Source organism: Symphalangus syndactylus, chromosome 24, assembly GCF_028878055.3.
Source record: "Symphalangus syndactylus isolate Jambi chromosome 24, NHGRI_mSymSyn1-v2.1_pri, whole genome shotgun sequence".
NCBI lineage: Eukaryota > Metazoa > Chordata > Mammalia > Primates > Hylobatidae > Symphalangus > Symphalangus syndactylus.
This window is the reverse complement of record NC_072446.2, coordinates 34,567,627-34,586,878: the sequence shown is the minus strand read 5'-3', so window position 1 is coordinate 34,586,878 and position 19,252 is coordinate 34,567,627. Positions and strand designations below refer to the sequence as shown.

The window sequence follows — 19,252 nt, the reverse complement described above, 5'->3', positions numbered from 1 at the left end:
CCATATGAATTTTAGGATTGTTTTTTCTAGTTCTGTGAAGAATGATGGTAGTATTTTGATGGGAATTGCATTAATTTGTAGATTGCTTTTGGAAGTATGGTCATTTTCACAATATTGATTCTATCCATCCATGAGCATGCAGTGTGTTTCCATTGTTTGTGTTCTCTGTGATTTCTTTCAGCAGTATTTTGTAGTTTTCTTTGTAGAGGTCTTTCACGCCCTTGGTTAGGTATTAATATATTCCTAAGTATTTTATTTTATTTTATTTTATTTTGCAGCTATTGTGAAAGGGGTTGAGTTCTTGATTTGATTCTCAGCTTGGTCGCTGTTGGTGTATTGCAGAGCTACTGATTTGTGTACATTAATTTTGTATCCTGAAACTGATGAATTCATTTACCAGTTCTAGGAGCTTTTTGGATGAGTCTTTAGGGTTCTCTAGGTGTACAAATCATATCACCAGCAAACAGTGACAGTTTGATTTTCTCTTTACCACTTTGGATGCCTTTGATTTCTTTCTCTTGTCTAATTTCTCTGGCTAGGACTTCCAGTACTGTGTTGAATAAAAGTGGTGAAAATGGGCATCTTTGTCTTGTTCCAGTTCTCAGGGGAAATGCTTTCAACTTCTCCCCATTCAGTATAATGTTGGCTATAGGTTGGTTGTAGATGACTTGTATTATCTTATGTCCCTTCTATGCCAATTTTGCTGAGGGTTTTAATTATAAAGCGATGCTGGATTTTGTCAAATGCTTTTTCTGTGTCTATTGAGATGATCATGTGATTTTTGTTTTTCTGTTTATGTGGTTTATCACATTTATTGACTTATGTATGTTAAACCATCCCTGTATTCCTGGTAAGAAGCCCACTTGATAATGGTGGATTATCTCTTTGATATGCTGTTGGATTCAGTTTGCTAGTATTTCGTTGAGGTTTTTTGCATCTATGTTCATCAGGGTTATTGGTCTGTAGTTTTCTTTTCTTGTTTTGTCCTTCCCTAGTTTTGGTATCAGGGTGATACTGGCTTCATAGAATGATTTACGGAGGATTCCCTCTTTCTCTATCTTTTGGAATAGTGTCAATACAATTGGTACCAATTCTTGAGTGTCTGATAGAATTCACTATGAATACATTTGGTCCTGAACTTCTTTTGTTGGCAATTTTTAAATTACCATTTCAATTTCCCTGCTTGTTATTGATCTGTTTAGAGATTCTATATCTTCCTGATTTAATCAGGGAGGATTGTATATTTCCAAGAATTTGTCCATCTCCTCTAGGTTTTCTTCTTTTCTTTTTTTTTTTTTGGAGACGGAGTTTAGCTCTCGTTGCCCAGGCTGGGGTGCAATGGCACAGTCTCAGCTCACTGCAACCTCTGCCTCCCAGGTTCAAGCGATTCTTCTGCCTCAGTCTCCCAAGTAGCTGGGATTACAGGCCCCCACCACTACGCCCGGCTAATTTTTGTATTTTTAGTAGAGACAGGGTTTCACCATGTGGGCCAGGCTGGTCTTGAATACATCAGGCGATCTGTCCATTTCGGCCTCCCAAATCTTGGCCTTGGCTGGGATTACAGGCATGAGCCACTGCGCCTGGCCTCCTCTAGGTTTTTTTTTTTTTTTTTTTTGAGATGGAGTCTAGCTCTGTCACCCAGGCTGGAGTGCAGTGGTGCAATCTCTGCTCACTGCAAGCTCCGCCTCTTGGGTTCATGCCATTTTCCTGCCTCAGCCTCCTGAGTAGCTGGGACTACAGGTGCCTGCCACTACACCTGGCTAATTTTTTTTTTGTATTTTTAGTAGAGACGGGGTTTCACCATTTTAGCCAGGATGGTCTCGATCTCCTGACCTCATGATCCACCTGCCTCGGCCTCCCAAAATGCTGGGATTACAGGCGTGAGCCACTGCGCCTGGCTCCTCTAGGTTTTCTAGTTTATGTGCGTAAAGATGTTTATAGTAGCTTTGAATAATCTTTTGTATTTCTGTAGTATCAGTTGTAATATCTTCCATTTCATTTCTAATTAAGTTTATTTGGATCTTCTCTCTTCTTTTCTTGGTTAGTCTCACTAATGGGCTATCAATTTTATTTATCATTTCAAAGAACCAGCTTTTTGTTTCATTTATCTTTTGTGTTTGTTTGTTTGAATTTCATTTAGTTCTGCTCTGATCTTCGTTATTTCTTTTCTTCTGCTGAGTTTGGGTTTGGATTGTTCTTGTTTCTCCTTAGATTATCTAGGAGACTTTATAATCTAAGTTGTGACCTTAGATTATCTATGTGTGCTTTTTCAGACTTCTTGATGTCAGCATTTAATGCTATGAACTTTCCTTTTAGCACCGCTTTTGCCGTATCCCAGAGGTTTTGATAGGTTGTGTCACTATTATCCTTTAGGTCAAAGAATTTTTTAAATTTCCATCTTGATTTCATTGTTGACCCAGTGATCATTCAGGAGCAGGTTATTTAGTTTCCATGTATTTGCATGGTTTTGAGGGTTCCTTTTGGAGTTGACTTCCAATTTTATTCCACTGTGGTCTGAGAGAGCACTTGATATAACTTCGATTTTCTTGGATACAAAATTGTTTTGTGGTCTATCATATGATCTATCTTGGAGAATGTTCCATATGCTGAAGAATAGAATGTATATTCTGTAGTTGTTGGGTAGAATATTCTGTAAATATCAATATCTGTTAAGTCCATTTGTTGTAGGGCATAGTTTAAGTTCATTGTTTCTTTGTTGGCTTTCTGTCTTGATGACCTGTCTAGTGCTGTCAGTGGAATATTAAAGCCCCCACTATTATTGTATTGCCATCTATCTCATTTCTTAGGTCCAGTAGTAATCGTTTTATAAATTTGGGAGTTCCAGTGCTAGGTACATATGTATTTAGAACTGTGATATTTTCCTGTTGGACTAGTCCTTTTATCTATGTAATGTCTCTCTTTGTCTTTTTAAACTGCTGTTGCTTTAGAGTTTGTTTTGTCTGATATAAGAATAGCTACTCCTGCTTGTTTTTGGTGTCCATTTGCATGGAATATCTTTTTCCATCCCTTTACCTTAAGTTTATGTGAGACCTTATGTGTCAGATGAGTGTCTTGAAGACAGCAGAAACTTGGTTGGTGAATTCTTACTCATTATGCCATTCTGTATCTTGGAAGTGGAGCATTTAGGCCATTTACATTCAATGTTAGTATTGAGATGTGAGGTACTATTCTATTCATCCTGTTATTTGTTGTCTAAATACCTTTTTCTTCATTGTGTTATTGTTATATAGGTCCTGTGAGATTTATGCTTTAAGGAGGTTCTATTTTGGTGTATTTTGAGGATTTGTTTCAAGATTTAGAGTTCCTTTAACAGTTCTTGTAGGCTGGGTTGGTAGTGGTGAATTCTCTCAGCATTTGTTTGTCTGAAAAAGACTGTATCTTTCCTTCATTTATGAAGTTTAGTCTTGCTGGATACAAAATTCTTGGCTGATAATTGTTTTGTTTAAGCCGGCTAAAAATAGGACCCGAATCCCTTTTAGCTTGTAGGGTTTCTGCTGAGAAATCTGCTGTTAATCTGACAGGTTTTCCTTTATAGGTTACCTGATGCTTTTGTCTCACAGCTCTTAAGATCCTTTTCTTCATCTTGACTTTAGATAACCCAATGACTATGTGCCTAGATGATGATCCTTTTGCGATAAATTTCCCAGGTGTTCTTCGAGCTTCTTGTATTTGGATGTCTAGATCTCTAGCAAGGCTGGGGAAATTTTCCTCAATTATTCCCTAAAATATGTTTTCCAAACCTTAAGATTTCTCTTCTTCCTCGGGAACACTAATTATTCTTAGGTTTGGACGTTTAACATAGTCCCGAACTTCTTGGAGGCTTTATTTTTTAAAATTCTTTTCCTTTGTTTTTGACAGAATGGGTTAATTTGAAAGCCTGGTCTTTGAGCTCTGTAGTTTTTTCTTCTGATTGTTCAATTCTATTGCTAAGACTTTCCAGTGCATTTTGCATTTCTCTAGGTGTGTCTTTGATTTCGAGAAGTTGTGATTGTTTTTTATTTATGCTATTTCACTGAAGAATTTTTCTTTCATTTCCTGTATCATGTTTTTGATTTCTTTAAGTTGGACTTCACATTTCTCTGGTGTCTCCCTGATTAGCTCAATAATTGACCTGAATTTTTTGAGGGGAATTCGGAGATTTCATCTTGGTTTGGATCCATTGCTGGTGAGCTGGTATAATCTTTTGGGTGTGTGAAAGAAACTTGTTTTGTCACATTACCAGAATTGTTTTTCTGGTTCCTTCTCATTTGGGTAGACTATGTCAGAGGGATGATCAGGGATTCAGGGGCTGCTGTTCAGACTCTTTGGCCCCACAGGGTGCTCCCTTGATGTGGTGCACTTCCCCTTCCCCTAGGGAGGGGGCTTCCTGAGAGCCAAACTGTAGTGATTGCTTTTGCTCTTTTGGGTCTAGCCACCCAGTGGAGCTACTGGGCTCTAGGCTGGTATTGGGAAGCATCTGCAGAGTCCTGTAACGTGATCCATCTTCAGGTGTTGCAGCTGTGGATACCAGCACCTGCTCCTGTGGAGCTAGCAGGGGAGTGAAGTGGGATCTGTGAGGGTCCTTGGTTGTGCTTTTGTTTAGAGTGCTGGTTTTGAGTTGGTTGGCCTCCAGCCAGGAGGTGGTGCTTTCAAGAGTGCATCAGCTGTGGTCCTATAGGGAGGAAGCAAACCTGCCTTAGAGACAACTGGTTAAGCATTCAGGATTCTCAGGCAGTGGGCAGGGCCGCAGAGCTCCCAAGAAACTATGACTTTTGTCTTCAGTTACCAGGGCAGGTACAGAAAGACCACCAGGAGGGGGCAGGGATAGGCATGTCTGAGTTCAGCTTCTCCTTGGGCAGGGCTTACTGCAGCTGCTGTGGGGGATAGGGGACTGTTTCCCAGTCCAGTGGAGTTATATTCCCAGGAGGATTATGGCTGCCTCTGCTGAGTCATACAGGTCACCAGGGAAATGGGGGAAAGACGGCAGTCATGGGCTTCACCCACTCCTATGCAGCCTGCAGTCCTAAAGGCTGGTCTCACTCCTACCATGCCCCTCCAACAGCACTGAGTCTATTTCCAGGCAGCTGGTGACCAGGGCTGAGAACCTGTCCCAGACCACGAGCCTCCCTGTTGAGAAAGCAAGTGGACTCACAGGTTTTTGGCATCTCAGGGAGCCTGCAGCAGTGATCCAGTTCCTTTAAAGGGTCTGTGGATTCTCTCGGCTTTCCTGGTATGTTCCTGTGGTAGTTCTTGGAGCAAAAGTTCACGATGTGAGTCTCCACTGGCTGCTCTGTCTGCCATCTTAATCTCGTCAAATGTAGTGATTTTTAGATTAATCCATATTACTATGTATATCCATAGTTCATTCCTTTTTGGGTAGTATTCTGTTTTATGGTTATGTCACAATTTTTTAATCCATTCTTCTATTGATAGACATTTGAATTGTTTCCAGTTTGGGCTGTTATGTATAAATCTGCTATGAACATTCATATACAAGTCTTTGTGTGGACACGTTTTCATTTGTCCTGGGAAAACACCTAAGAGTGAGGTTGCTTTAACTTTATAAGAAACTCCCAAACTGTTTTTCTAAGCAGCCATACCATTTTGCATTCCCATCCGCAATGTATGAGTTCCAGTTGGGGAGCAGAGGTTATTTCTACAGCATGAACCCAATGCCGTCTTGACTGGAGGTGATGGCAGAAACACTTTAGAATAAAATGCTAGGAATGGTAATGAAGGCTCCAGGAGAGCACAGACTCCAAGTGTCCTGTTTCCTGCTGCATCCCCAATGCCTAGCACAGGCCTTGGCTCCTGGCACCCGCTCAATAAATGAATCAGTGAATAAAAGATTTGCCTCTGACAGACATTAACAGCTTATAAGGGTTGAGTCAAAGTTTGGACCTATTGCATCTTATTTAATCAAAGGAAGTTTTAGGAGCCCTGATTTCTCCTTCCCCAAGTTGCACAAGACACTTAATTTTCAACTAGTTGGCATTTCTACCTGGTTACTACAATATCTGCTGACTCTAGCCTGGCTTCCCTTCACAGCCCAAGATGGCCACTCTGCCTCCCATCACTGAGAATGCACTTCAGCCAGCAGAAAGGAGGGCATGGGAAGTGAATACACCCTCTCTTTAGAGACTTGGCTGAAGTTGCAGATCATTTCTGCTTATCTGTCGTGGGCCAGAACTTGGTCACATGGCCACATCCAGCTGCAGGGAGAACTGGAAAACATGGCCTTTATTTGGATCAGCTCTATGCCTAAATACCAGGACCCTGTTGCTAAGAAGAAGGGAGGACAGACAATGGATCACTTCTGTTGAATGCATGATAATAATGGCAGGCCCTAACCTGAGCCTGGCTTTGTCCAGAACTGCTGTAGGGACTTTGAGGTCAACATGCCATATTATTCAGAAAACATGTTTATTTCTCAACTCCAGGGAGAATCCTTTCAATTCATACACAAAAGAAAGCAAGGCTGGTGAGTACGGAAGGTGTCTAACTCAGCACTTCTTGTCCCTGCCCCTGGCCACACAGGCCAGCCACTTGGATTCCTCCTCAAGGTTGTCTGCTCCAGCTACAAGGGGCAGGGAGCATTTGAAGGATGGTGCATTAAAAGAAGGGGTAGCTAATGATGGGATGGGGACATGGACATATACCACTGGCCTCTCTGGGAACCAAATGGCTCCCTCTGAGTGACCTAACTTAAGAAGCTCTGGTGTGCTAGGCAAACCCCAGCTGGGCCACCATGGTCTACAGATAGACTCAGTAAGGAAAGCAAGTGAGAGAGAGGAGGGGATCCAGGCAAGGGTAACTAGGATGTGGAAGGGGCTTGAAATGTATCTGTGTTTTGTTTCCAGGACATCTTATCATGAGTTCCTCCAGAAGCAGGTACTGAGACAAAGATTTGAGGGCAGGTAATTCATTTGGACCTAATCCCAGGAAGCACCAGCAGGGGCATGGGGAAGTGAGACAGGGAAAGAGTGCAGGGTCAAGGAAGTTATACCACTGTGCCCAAGTGGGGCTCAGTCCTACTAGGGAACTGTGGGAGCCAGTGTAGAACACACACCTTGAAGTTACCCCGCCCAAGGGGTTGGGTTTAAGAGTTTAAGAAAGAGGAAAGAAAGATGAAATGCGGCTCAACATTAAATCGGCCAGAAGCCCCTTTCAGGTTTATTTCTCTAAGATAAACCTGTCTTTGACTGTTGAGCCTCATTTCCTGTTTCTTTCCTCTTTCTTTAACTCTTACATTGGGAAGCTGTGATTTTTACACATCAGTTACTGGCTGAGGGTTGCTCCCAAGACCTGCTTAATTCACCAGGACTTCTGGCCTACCAAGCATGGAGACAGAAGGCCTTCCTTACCTGCAGAAAATCCTTAGTCAAAGAAATCAAACGCAGGGCAGCTGGAAGTTGGCTGGAGCACATTGAGGTGGTAAGCCCTGAGGGATGTGGAGTGGGCACTGGGTACTTACTGTCTGTTACAAAGGATGAAGCCAACATCAATTACATATGCTCTCATTCTGTGACACACACACATGCCCCTTGCACACCGCTTACACTGGCTTCATTTTTCCTGACTCACACTGCTCCCTCTCAACACAGGACCTTTGCATATGCCATTCTGGATGTCTGAGCCACTCTTCTACTCTTTCTGTTCCCTCTTCCATGAGTTAAGTTCCACTTATTCTTCAGATCTTGGCTCAAATGCCCCTTCCTCTTGCTCCCTCCCACCCCAGGACAAGATCAGGTCCTCCTGTCGCACATTGTCCCAGCTCCCTGGCCTGTAGGTGTGTCATTATAGGTCTTCAAGTTTAGGTGATTAATGCTGTCTCCTCCATCAGACTGTGAGGAAGGGATCCTCCCTGTCTTGTTTACAGTGACACACAGTAGGGACTCAAAAAATGTATGTTGAATGAATGAATGAATCAATGCCAGTCTGATTGACTAAGGCCCCCTGTAGCTAGAGAGGGAATTTACCAGCTAAAGATCCCAGGAAGAGGAGGTGGCTAATTAGCAATTCATTAGGATCCATTTTCACATCTATAGTCAATGCTAATCACTTGTTTGTTTAAAACAGGAAGTTCTGCACTCATTAAATCCATTACTAAATGAAAATGTTTCTCATAGAAGTCTGGCCTCCCACACTGCAGTGTAAACTTAAGGACTGCACTGCCTCTTTTGTGTAGACTTTCCAGAAATCAGCAAAGCAGGTGCTCACAAGCTGGAAATACCCTGTTTGCTGCCAGTGGGACCTTAGGAACCTGGCCCTTAGCTCTGGCTGGGAGTGGCCTGGCAAGGGTGAGTTCTGCCCATCATTCCTCATCCACCCTATTCCATCCTGCAGAAAAGCCCCAGAGAACAACTTCCCTATGGCAATGCTACCCACCCATTACTCATGCACCTATTGGGTGCCTGCCAGAGGTACAGCCCAGGCCCACCTCTTGGGTATTGAACAGACTGGCCTCCTTTCCTGAAGTTCACCTTTTTCTTTATCTTCATTGCCCACTGCCCCCACCTTACACCAACACGAGCAACACCTTAAATGTGTTGTTTGAGCCTTTGTACCTGCTGTTCCCTCTGTCCAGAGGGGGCCTTCCCTGTGTGTACCTGATGGGCAAATGCTGCAATGCCAGCTTGGTGGTGTCTCCCCCATGAAGCCTCCCAATTGCCTTTTGGTTCAACCTCTGTGCTGCCATTTATACTTTTGAATATCATCATCTTCATGGTGGTGACCAACTCTGATAGAGCACTTCCCAGGGGCCAGCCAGTCCCTGAGTCTATCAGTCTACCACTCTGGTGTCCCATGCTCCCAGGGAGGTACTGTTTTTATTTTCATTTCGTCAAGGCTAAGAGTCCTGAAGAGACTTTCCCAAGGCCACATGGCAGGCCTTCTTGTCTCCAGAGCCCATGAGCTTAACTGCCGCTCCCTACCTCCTCCCAATGCAGACTTTTATTGCTGTCTTCTCACACTAACTTGCCTTGTTTAGCTCTCCTGTAAGCCTAGCTCCTAAGAGGCAGCATACATGTCTTTTTATCTCTGGGGCTGGCACATAGGAAGCCTCGAAAAATACTTGTTGAAGTTTCCAACCAGCAGATTTCAGATCCTGTTCCATAAACCCTGTTGTAACTGATCATGCAACTGATCAGTAGCCTCCGTTAGAATCCTGTCTTTGCTCTTAATGTCTTTGGAGCAGTCACTGGATATGTCAGTCATCATGACCATGAGATGAAGCGGCAAGTCATGACCCTGTCGTGTGTCTATCAGGTGCTGAAGATGCAGAAAGGAATATGACTCCTACATGAGAAAAAGGCTGCAAGCCCCAGGCAGAGCTGTGGCGAGGACTGTGGCAGAGGGCAGCATTGCAATGCCCTGATTTCAGCATGGGTAGTCAGGAAAACCTCCGAGGCCTGACCTCCCTCTCTTGGGGTCCCGAGGGGGCTCAGATGAGCTGAGGCATGGGCGGGAGATCATCTTCCTGCATGCCCACAGGGATACAACCCATCCCCTGAGAGGCATCCTCTCCAAGATTCCTTAGCTTTTTTTTTGCTTATTATTGCTTATTATTATTATTATTTTTTAGATGGAGTCTCACTCTGTCACCCAGGCTGGAGTGCAGTGGTGCAATCTCAAGCAATTCTCTGCCTTACTCCTGAGTAGCTGGGATTACAGGCACCCGCCACCATGCCCAGCTAATTTTTTTTTTTTTGTATGTTTAGTAGAGATGAGGGTTTCACCATCTTGGCCAGGCTGGTCTTGAACTCCTGACCTCGTGATCCACACGCCTCGGCCTCCCAAAGTGCTGGGATTACAGGCGTGAGCCACCGCGCCCCGTTGCTTATTTGGATTAAGCATTGCTTCCCCTTCTCCCAGCCCTGGTTCCCCTCGAGAAGCGCAAAGCACAAGCGAGGGGCCCGAGATGATGTTAGGCCCCTAATACCAAATGTGAGTTTGCCGTAGGATTATAGACACATAAACGCCTTCTATTTTGATAACTTTTCTGTGTGTGAGTGGATAAGCTATACATGAATAGGGTTTAAAAAAATGTCAAGGGTATATGGGGTACTTGTGAGAAGACTTCTCATCACTGATCCTGTTACCCTTCCTAGAAGCTGAATGCTGCCACTTGGGTGTCCTTTAAGAGAGAATCCACACATCAAGTATCCCCCTTCCCCATATGTAGCAGCATTGTTCTGCTTTTTTCTTTTCTTCTTTTGAGACAGAGTCTCTCTCTGTTGCCTACGCTGGAGTGCGACGGCGCTATCTTGGCTGACTGCAACCTCCGCCTCCTGGGTTCTAGCAATTCTCCTGCCTCAGCCTCCCAAGTAGCTGGGATTACAGGCGCCTGCCACCATGCTCAGATAATTTTTGTATTTTTAGTACAGACGGGGTTTCGCCATGTTGGTCAGGCTGATCTCAAACTCCTGACCTCAGGTGATCCATCCACCTCGGCCTCCCAAAGTGCTGGGATTACAGGTATGAGCCACAGAGCCCGGCCGCTGCTTGTCTTTCTCTTTAATAATGTATCTTGAAGCTATACAGGGAACTACCTCATTATTTTGAAAGGCTACGTGGTACACTACCCATGTTTATGAGGCATTTATTTAGCCAGTACTCTCTTGATGGACTTTTAGGTTGTTTACAATCTTTCATTAATGCAAACAATGCATCAACAAACACTTTATTCGTCATCTTTGATCATGGCAAGTAAATTCCTAAAAGCAGGATTGCTGAGTCAAAGGGTATGTGCATTTAAAACTCTGATAGCTATTGCTATTTTATTTTTTATTCTTTTAAAGGCAGACTACCACAGGTAGCACCTCATTTGAATATGTCCGGAGCCTTGGAAGCTTCACTATCCTATGTTCTGCTACAAATGGACCTTGAGAGCTTGTTTGGAGGTTCTAGCAGGGGAGCTCAGCTACTTATATACCCTTGACTGAAGACCAGTCTTCCTCTATGGGGGATGGTCATCCTCTTCGACAGAGTGTGCAGCTTCAGGAGGGACACACACGGAGCGGAGAGGGAGGAAGAGGACACCTGCCTAGCCAGCCAGATCAGCCGAATCAACCCTGGCAATCAATGGGGTGATGGATGTTGCAGCCAGATCGCCCTCACATCCTGTTTTATTCTTTTAAAATGTTGCATAGTATTTTGTTGCATAAATGTACCAGAGATCATTTAACTAGTCCATCCCTCCCTCCCTCCTCTGTTCTTTGTAATTTTCTTTTCTTCCTCTCTCTTTTTTTTTTTTTTTTTTTTGAGATGGAATTTCACTCTTGTTGCCCAGGCGGGAGTGCAATGGTGTGATCTTGGCTCACCACAACGTCCACCTCCCGGGTTCAAGCGATTCTCCTGCCTCAGGCTCCCACGTAGCTGGGATTACAGGCATGTGCCACCATGCCCAGCTAATTTTGTGTTTTTAGTAGAGACAGGGTTTCTCCATGTTAGTCAGGCTAGTCTCGAACTCCCAACCTAACGTGAACCACCTGCCTCGGCCTCCCAAAGTGCTGGGATTACAGGTGTGAGCCACTGCGCCTGGCCTCTTTCTAATTTTCTATTTACTTTGAGGAATAGTTAACAGTAACATTTCATGACTTTGGAGTGCAGTGGCACAATCATAGCTCACCGCAGCCTCAATCTGCTGTGCTCCAGTAATCCTCCTGCCTCAGCCTCCCAACATGTCGCGATTACGGGCGTGACCCACCATGCCTGGCCTCATGACATTTGAGGTATCACTCTTCAGTATAGCTCAGTAGAATTTGTGTTGTGGGGGGCATTTCAGTCTCTTCTGGATGAAGAGCTCAGCACTATGATTAGGTTATTTCCTATCTTTTGCTTCCATTCTTTAGATATTAAGGAAGAGTATCAAGCATAAAGCCTGGCACATACTAGGCATTCAGTATTTTTGACTTTTTAAAAATTTGGAACAATGTCACAGTGAACTGCCTAGGCGTGTACATCTTTGTGCACATGTGTGAGTACGAAATACTTAAGAGGCAGAATTACTGATCAAAAGGTGTGTGCATTCAAATTTGGTTGATACTGCCCAACTGACCTCCAAAGACCTTATGCCAATGTACATGCCTGTCTCCCCATATACTTGCCAACATTATATTATCAAATTATAGATGTTGAGGAGGTGGAACGATGCTTGGGGATTGATTGGTTCAAACTCTTTACCTAGTAGATGGGGAGGCTGAGGCACAGGCAGGGGAAGAGAGTGCCCAAGGTCACCTGTGAGCTGTGGCACAGTTTGATTCCCTCCAGGGAACTGGGGCAGGGTTTGGGGTGAAACACTTGGGTGCAGCCAGTGGGGTCCATGGGACGAGAAGGTGGGCTAACAAGAGGTGGGGTGCGCCGAGGCCTATCCCTCCCCCACACCTATGCCCGGGTAACGCAAAATGTTTTATTTCATGAAGGAACTTCTGACTCTTCTCCACTACTTCTTCTCCCCACCTCCCCCCACCAATCTTTTCCCTTGGAAACAGCCTCAGAGATTCTGAAAGGTGCTTTCCTTACTTCTGAGCCCGCCTGTGTGGGAGGAAGCTGAGAACGTGAGGGTACTGATTGAGAGAGCAGGTTGAGACCCAGGAGCTGTTGTGCAAAAAGAATGGCAAATTATATAAGGAGGGGAAACAGAAGCGGGTGGTGGAGGCAGCCATTCATCAGTGTTTTTTAACCCTTTCCTGCTGCAAAAGCAGGCAGCCCCAGATGCCGGGATACGGCCGCAGTGACAGAGACATTTTCATAAATGGTTGGTGCTGAAAGCTTTGAAGCGAGGAGGGCACTGCTCCCTCCTCGTCCTTTGCAGACTGGCTTTGTACTCTGGGTAAAACTGTCAGAAAAGGTAGAACAGCTCCTAATCTAGGAGATGATTCCTGTGGGAAATCAGGCTGCTTTTCAAGCGTAATTTGAAAAGCCGCTGCCTCCAAACTTCAGTTGTGGAGTGGGGGAGACGGGGGCGGGGGGCGCAGAGAGGAGAATGCCATTTATAAAGCAATCAACACTTCCACAGAGTCCACCATCACTCAGAATTATTTTCTGAAATTTGGCCTCTATTCCTTACTCTGGAGGAAAGGCAATACGGGCACCTGGCTTCCAATCAAGGCCGACGCAGAGGACTGGGTAAGCCACACAAAAGGAGAGGGACCCTGCATTGCTCATCACAGCTGGAGCTGCAGAAAATCATTTCTAGGGCTCTTCAACTCTCCGGAACAAGCTGGAGGAAGCCTCATCAGAGGTTCCATTCATCTGACTTCTTACTTTTAAACTTTAAAGCACATATTTATGTGCCTCAAGTTGCCCATGAACCACGGCATGTCAAACAGTTTGGGGTTGATGGAAGAGGTACATTTTCTCGTCCTGGGACTTTCAGAAATACAATTTCATTGCCAGTCTCTCTCCCTTCCAATTTCTCCTGTATGCTGCCACGAGATGAATATTCCTAACATCCTGCTTTCGATACATTATTCACCTGTTCAAGGACTTTCCAAGGCCACTTCTTGATCCCTTAAGGCTGGGATGCTCAGATTGGCATTCAAGGCCTTCCATAAATGTGGCCTCAGCACCCACAATCTCCTCACATTCACTCTCCCAGACTGCCACACCACACGTGTCACAGGCCACAAATACAGGGTGATGAGTGCCTGTCATATATGCCCTCCCCAATCCCGGCATCTCTCTTCCTGGTAACCAAACACAGTGCTTTCTTTTAGGGAAACCACTCCACCTCAACTCTTTCTCCATATGGTGTGGGTGTCTCCAGACTTGTCCCTGAGATTGCTGCAGTTCAGGGGTTGGCAAACTAAGGTCCGAGGGCAAAGCAAAGACAAAAAACCACCAATGAACAAAAAAACAAAGGCCCCTGGCTTATTTTTTGTGAGGCCCTTGAGCTAATAACTTTTCCGTTTTTTTTTTTTTTTTTTTTTGGCCAGGCGTAGTGGCTCACGCCTGTAATCCCAGCACTTTGGGAGGCTGAGGCGGGTGGATCACAAGATCAGGAGATCAAGACCATCCTGGTTAACACGGTGAAACCCCATCTCTATTAAAAATACAAAAAAATTAGCCGGGCATGGTGGCAGGTGCCTGTAGTCCCAGCTACTCAGGAGGCTGAGGCAGGAGAATGGCATGAACCCGGGAGGCGGAGCTTGCAGTGAGCTGAGATCGCACTACTGCACTCTAGCCTGGGTGACACAGCAAGACTCTGTTTCAAAAAAAAAAAAAAAGATTTTTTCTGTTTTTTAAAAGATTGTGGCCCGGCACGGTGGTTCACACCTGTAATCCCAGCACTCTGGTAGGCTGAGGCGGGCTGATTGATTGAATCCAGGAGTTTGAGACCAGCCTGGTTCACAATACAGCAAAACCCTATCTTTACTAAAAATACAAAAAACTAGCCAGGCATGGGGGTGTGCGCCTGTAATCCCAGATTACTTGGGAGGCTGAGGTGGGAGAATCATCTGAGCCAGAGAGGTTGAGGCTGCAGGGAGGTGAGATCATACCACTGCACTCCAGCCTGGGCTACCAGAGTGAGACCCTGTTTCAAAAACAACAACAAAAGATTGTAAGAAAAAAAAAGTCAAAGAAGATGCCACAGAGACCTTTATGTATGGCCTGTAAACCCTAATAGATTCACTCTGGCCCTTTACAGAGAAAGTTGCTGACACCCGTTGTAGATGGACCAAGTTTGGTTTGGGGCTGGGCAAAGCACCGGCTGAGCCAATGAGAGCAAATGCTAGGATTTAGGCTGGGGTGGGAGGATCTCTTGAGCTCGGGAGTTCCAGGTCAGCCTGGGCAACAGTGCAAGACCCCATCTCTAAAAATCCAACCCAATCCTAGGCCTTTGGCTGGAGCTGTTAGGAGGTGCACATTCACTTGGGTGTGTGACGCTGAAGAACAGGAGCCTGGAGTCAGAGTGAAGCCACCACTGGGGAAAGCAGCATCAGAAGACAGGCTGGGGGAGCTGTGCCTGCAGAGCCTCGTCGTTCTGTGTGCCAAGATATTTTTTTTTGCTCGAGCCAATTTTGAATTGGGTCTCCTGTCATTCCCAACCAAGTTATGATGTGTACAGATACTGGCAGGTATGCCCGCAGCTCTTTGGGCATGTTATTTTTCCTGTCTGGAATGCCCATTATTCTGTCTGCTGAAATCTACTTGTTCACTAGGACGTCACCTCCTCCTAGAAGCCTTCTTTGATTCTCTCCCCCTACTGTGGTTCTATTTTAGTTTCTGGGTGGTACATACTGAGACCTAACCATCTACTTCCTCAGCTGTAACCATCAAGAGGAGTGTGTATTGCAGCCATAACAAAGCCACGGGCAGCGGGGGAAAGATGTTGCTGGAGCCCCAGGCACAGTGCCAGATGCTTTAGAAACACTACCTCATTCATCCCCTCTGACGCAGCTGCCTGAGGCAGAGGCAACAGCTCTATTTCAGAGATGGGAAAATGCAGCTCGGAAGTAAAATGACTTGCCCAAGGTCACACAGTTACAGAGAGGCGGAGTCAGAAATGAAGCCCAGCTCTGAGGAACTCCAAATCATCCATGCTCTGAGGAACTCCAAATCATCCATGCTCCTTCCACAATACAGTGCCTTCTCAAGACCACAGCCACCCCACTCCAGCCATCTCCAAGGATCCCCTGGGTCCAGGTCTACACTTTCCTGCATCCTCCAGGAGCCTTCTACTGCCTGCAGATCATGGCTCAAACATCTCAAGCTGAAATTCAAGGCCTTGCAGTATCTACTTATCCATTCTGTACCAACCCCTAACCCCGGCCCAAACAATACTTGAAGTGCTGGTGCGCCCTGAATGAAATAAGAAACCCCTATTACTCCACAAGTTTTAACAGGGGGAACGCAGTATTTTGCAAAGCTTATGTTAACAAGGACTAGACTGAGTCAGCTGGACAGGTTCAAAATTAAAGTTGCCTGAATATAATCATAACAGGAGACACACTCTAATGAGATCTTTTTTTTTTTTTTTTTTTTAAATCAAGTGCAACAATCTGCCTGCAAGAATCTGAAAGCAACTCGAGATAGCTTAACTCTTTGAGGAAGAAGTGGGTTTTCGGAGAGCCATGGTGTATCCTCTTATGCTGATTATCTCCTGGAGAGCTTTTGCAGAGTCCAGATTTTTATCAGGATGTGTGTGCACATCTTCCTGGCCTCTCAGGACAGCATCGCGGCTTGCCACACCCATATGCTCTGCGAAGGAAGGCTACTTTAATCTCACCAGGAGAGCTAAGTAATGCTTGGCAAGTCACGCCACCTCCCTGACCTGTTTTCTCATTTGTCAGAATCTGGAGACTGAATTAGCCTATCACTTTCGGTCCCCAGTGGAATTAGGAACAATGCTGTGAATGCTTTTACCATCTCCGTAATTAGAGGCATTTCCCTCCCTTTTTCCAAAGGAAATCATCCCAGAATTTTAAAGCTCAAAGAGAGTTAAGTGATTATCTTGCTCTTTGAGGGGGTTCTTAACTTGCGGTCCCTGCAGGGTCACAGGTGAAGCCTCTGGAATTGTACAAGGAATCTTGTGAGGTCAGTGAAGCATCTTCAGCAAATGCGATAGTGCCCACTGCAGTCTTGGAGGATGCAGTGCCCTCCTGGGGGTAACAAGGGAGGAGCGGGAGCAAGCTTCCAATCCCAACAGATGAAGAGCTCCCCCTCTGGCCCAATCCCTCCACTTTACAGGCTGCAGAACTGAAAAAAGCCCCAAGAGAAGGGTTCCCTGAGGGCTCAGGAGCCAGACCAGAGCCAGGCTGCTGCCACCGAGATTGGAGCTGGACATAACTCTGCCCTTGCAGGGCACAGTGGAGAAGGAAGTGAGTGGGGCCTCTCCAGAGCTGGCTGGGGACCCTCACACCAATATGTCCCCATGCCAGGCACCCTCTGGGCTTTTTAAGAGTTTGGGGATTATCTATGTCACCGGAATTGTGATCTAGCCGGTGCCTCACCATGCACCTGTGAGGAAGCATTCATCATCCCTGGGATCCTTCAGCATACGTGGGAACCCTGGGGTGGGATGTGCACCTCAGTTTACATAATCTGTGTGTTTTAAATTTCTCAGCTAGAAAAAAAATCAAGTATTTATCTTGCCTTTTCTTTTTTTTTTTCTTTTTGAGACGAAGTCTTGCTCTGTCGTCCAGGCTGGAGTACAATGGCGCGATCTCTGATCACCGCAACCTCCGCCTTCCCGGGTTCATGCCATTCTCCTGCCTCAGCCTCCCAAGTAGCCGGGATTACAGGCAGGTGCCATCTTGCCTTTTCTATACAAACTGTACCAGTAGGTTACCAGATGGTTGATGAAGGGAAGGTTCCCCTTACACAAGGACTCTGGCTAACAGCAAGCCAGCATGGCAGAATTAGAACAGCATTACTCTGCAATCCCTAATGAGTGTGTGGATTCCAGTGAGATCACCATGGTTGCTAATAACACAGTAAGATCAGACTTACATACCTCCTGATGGAAGTACATAACACCACCTATGGAGGAGAAGTGCCAAAAACAAAGCTAAAAGACTCAACCCTGATCACGACTCTTACTCTGCCTCCAGCCAGGAAACACAGGTGAGAGGAGGGGCCCATGAAATGACCTCCATAGGGATGCAATCAATAAATCCAGATGGTGAGAAATGCTGTAGGAGAAATGACCGTGTTTCTCCACCAAAAAACTTACAAGGAAAATGAGAGAGAGGTGGAGGGGGAATCTACACATTAAAAGAGATTTATTTTTTATTTTAGAGACAGAGTTTCGCTCTTGTTGTCCAGGCTGGAGTGCAATGGCGGGATCCTGGCTCACCAAAACCTCTGCCTCCTGGGTTCAAGTGATTCTCCTGCCTCAGCCTCCTGAGTAGCTGGGATTACAGGCATACACCACCACGCCCGTTTAATTTTGTATTTTTAGTAGAGAAGGGGTTTCTCCACATTGGTCAGGCTGGTCTCGAACTCCTGACCTCAGGTGATCTGCCCACCTCGGCCTCCCAAAGTGCTGGGATTACAGGCGTGAGCCACCGCACCCGGCCTAAAAGAGATTTATTAGGGAATATACTGATACCAGCAATGTACATCACTTATTTGGATCCTGATCCAAACACACTGGGGAAATTTAGACACTGACAATATCTGACAATATTAAAGGGTCATTGTTAATTTGGTTAGGTGTGATAATGGTATTGTGGTTGTACATTCAAAAAAAGTTTCAATGTAACATCTGGGATTTGCTTCAAAAAAATCCGGGGCGTGGAGAGGGAGGTACATGGGCAGGGCACAGAGGAAGCAAGCCTGGCCACGTGCTGACTGCCAGGGAAGCCGGGTTCATGGGGACATGGGAATTTACACTATTACCCATAGTAAAAAGTTAAAAAAAAATTAACCTCCTGCTTAAAAAGTATCCAAAACATTGTTACGAGTGGTTGCCTTTGGAGAGAGAAACCAGACGGCTGGGAAATGGGGAGGGGGAGATTTACTCTTCACTGTTTTCTGTTTTGTACTGCTTGGATTTGGATTTTATACCATGGTTCTACATTAACCATTCAAGAATATAAACTCATTTAAAAAAAAACCATCCAGTTTAAATAAAAAAACTTCAAAGTGAGCTCTTGATCATACTTTTCATCCAAGAACTGTCTTTATTTCTGTTTGTTTCCCAAAGATCAGGTTAGGTAAAACAAATTAATTCCATCTCATTATTTGAAGAGAGGGAGGTGTATGCAGATGGAGGGGAACTGACCTCTTGTGTGTGTGTGTGTGTGTGTGTGTGTGTGTGTGTGTGTGTGACCTGTGAGGGAGCTGGGGCTACAGAGATGGTAGGCTAAGGAGTTAAACCCTTAGAGCCACCAGACAATGTCACTTGAAAACACAAGGTATGAAATATAAATAACAGTCAGCTACTTTCCTTCAATCCATTTCTAAGCAGTTGTGTGATCGATCAATTTATAAATCGATTGGCTGACTAATTCACCTTCTCTGCTGCCGCTGCCACCGCCTATGGCCGGGGTGGGGTCAGCCCAACTTCTGGCTGGCAGTAGGGGAGGGATTGGTGGCCTCTGTGGTGGGGGAGCAGGGTCACTGCAGCTCCTTGAGCAGCTGGAGCACGTTGGTCGTGTAGGGGTTCTGCTGCCCACTGGCCCCGTGCAGCTGCACGGGGTGGAGGCTGGGGTGGGGAGGTGTGAACTGCACAGGGCAGTAAAGCTCGTTCAGGAGGAACCAGGTGGAGTCTGGGTCCACCTTCATCAAGTGGAGGAAGACGCTG

General features: G+C 45.5%; 1 protein-coding gene across 4 annotated transcripts in view; it reads right to left on the bottom strand.

Annotated features, from left to right (window-relative positions):
• Positions 1–19,252, bottom strand: part of TTI1 (TELO2 interacting protein 1) — a 105,699-nt gene that overhangs the window by 37,060 nt on the left and 49,387 nt on the right. For 2 of the 4 annotated variants that reach the window (XM_055264983.2, XM_055264984.2), the window contains one exon: positions 18,607–19,249. The exons of the other annotated variants lie outside the window; for them this stretch is intronic. In XM_055264983.2, coding sequence (XP_055120958.2) covers positions 19,066–19,249 — 184 coding nt within the window. In that variant the 3' untranslated portion in view covers positions 18,607–19,065. Of the gene's footprint in view, positions 1–18,606; positions 19,250–19,252 lie in introns of those variants that run through there. 4 annotated transcript variants of the gene reach the window in all.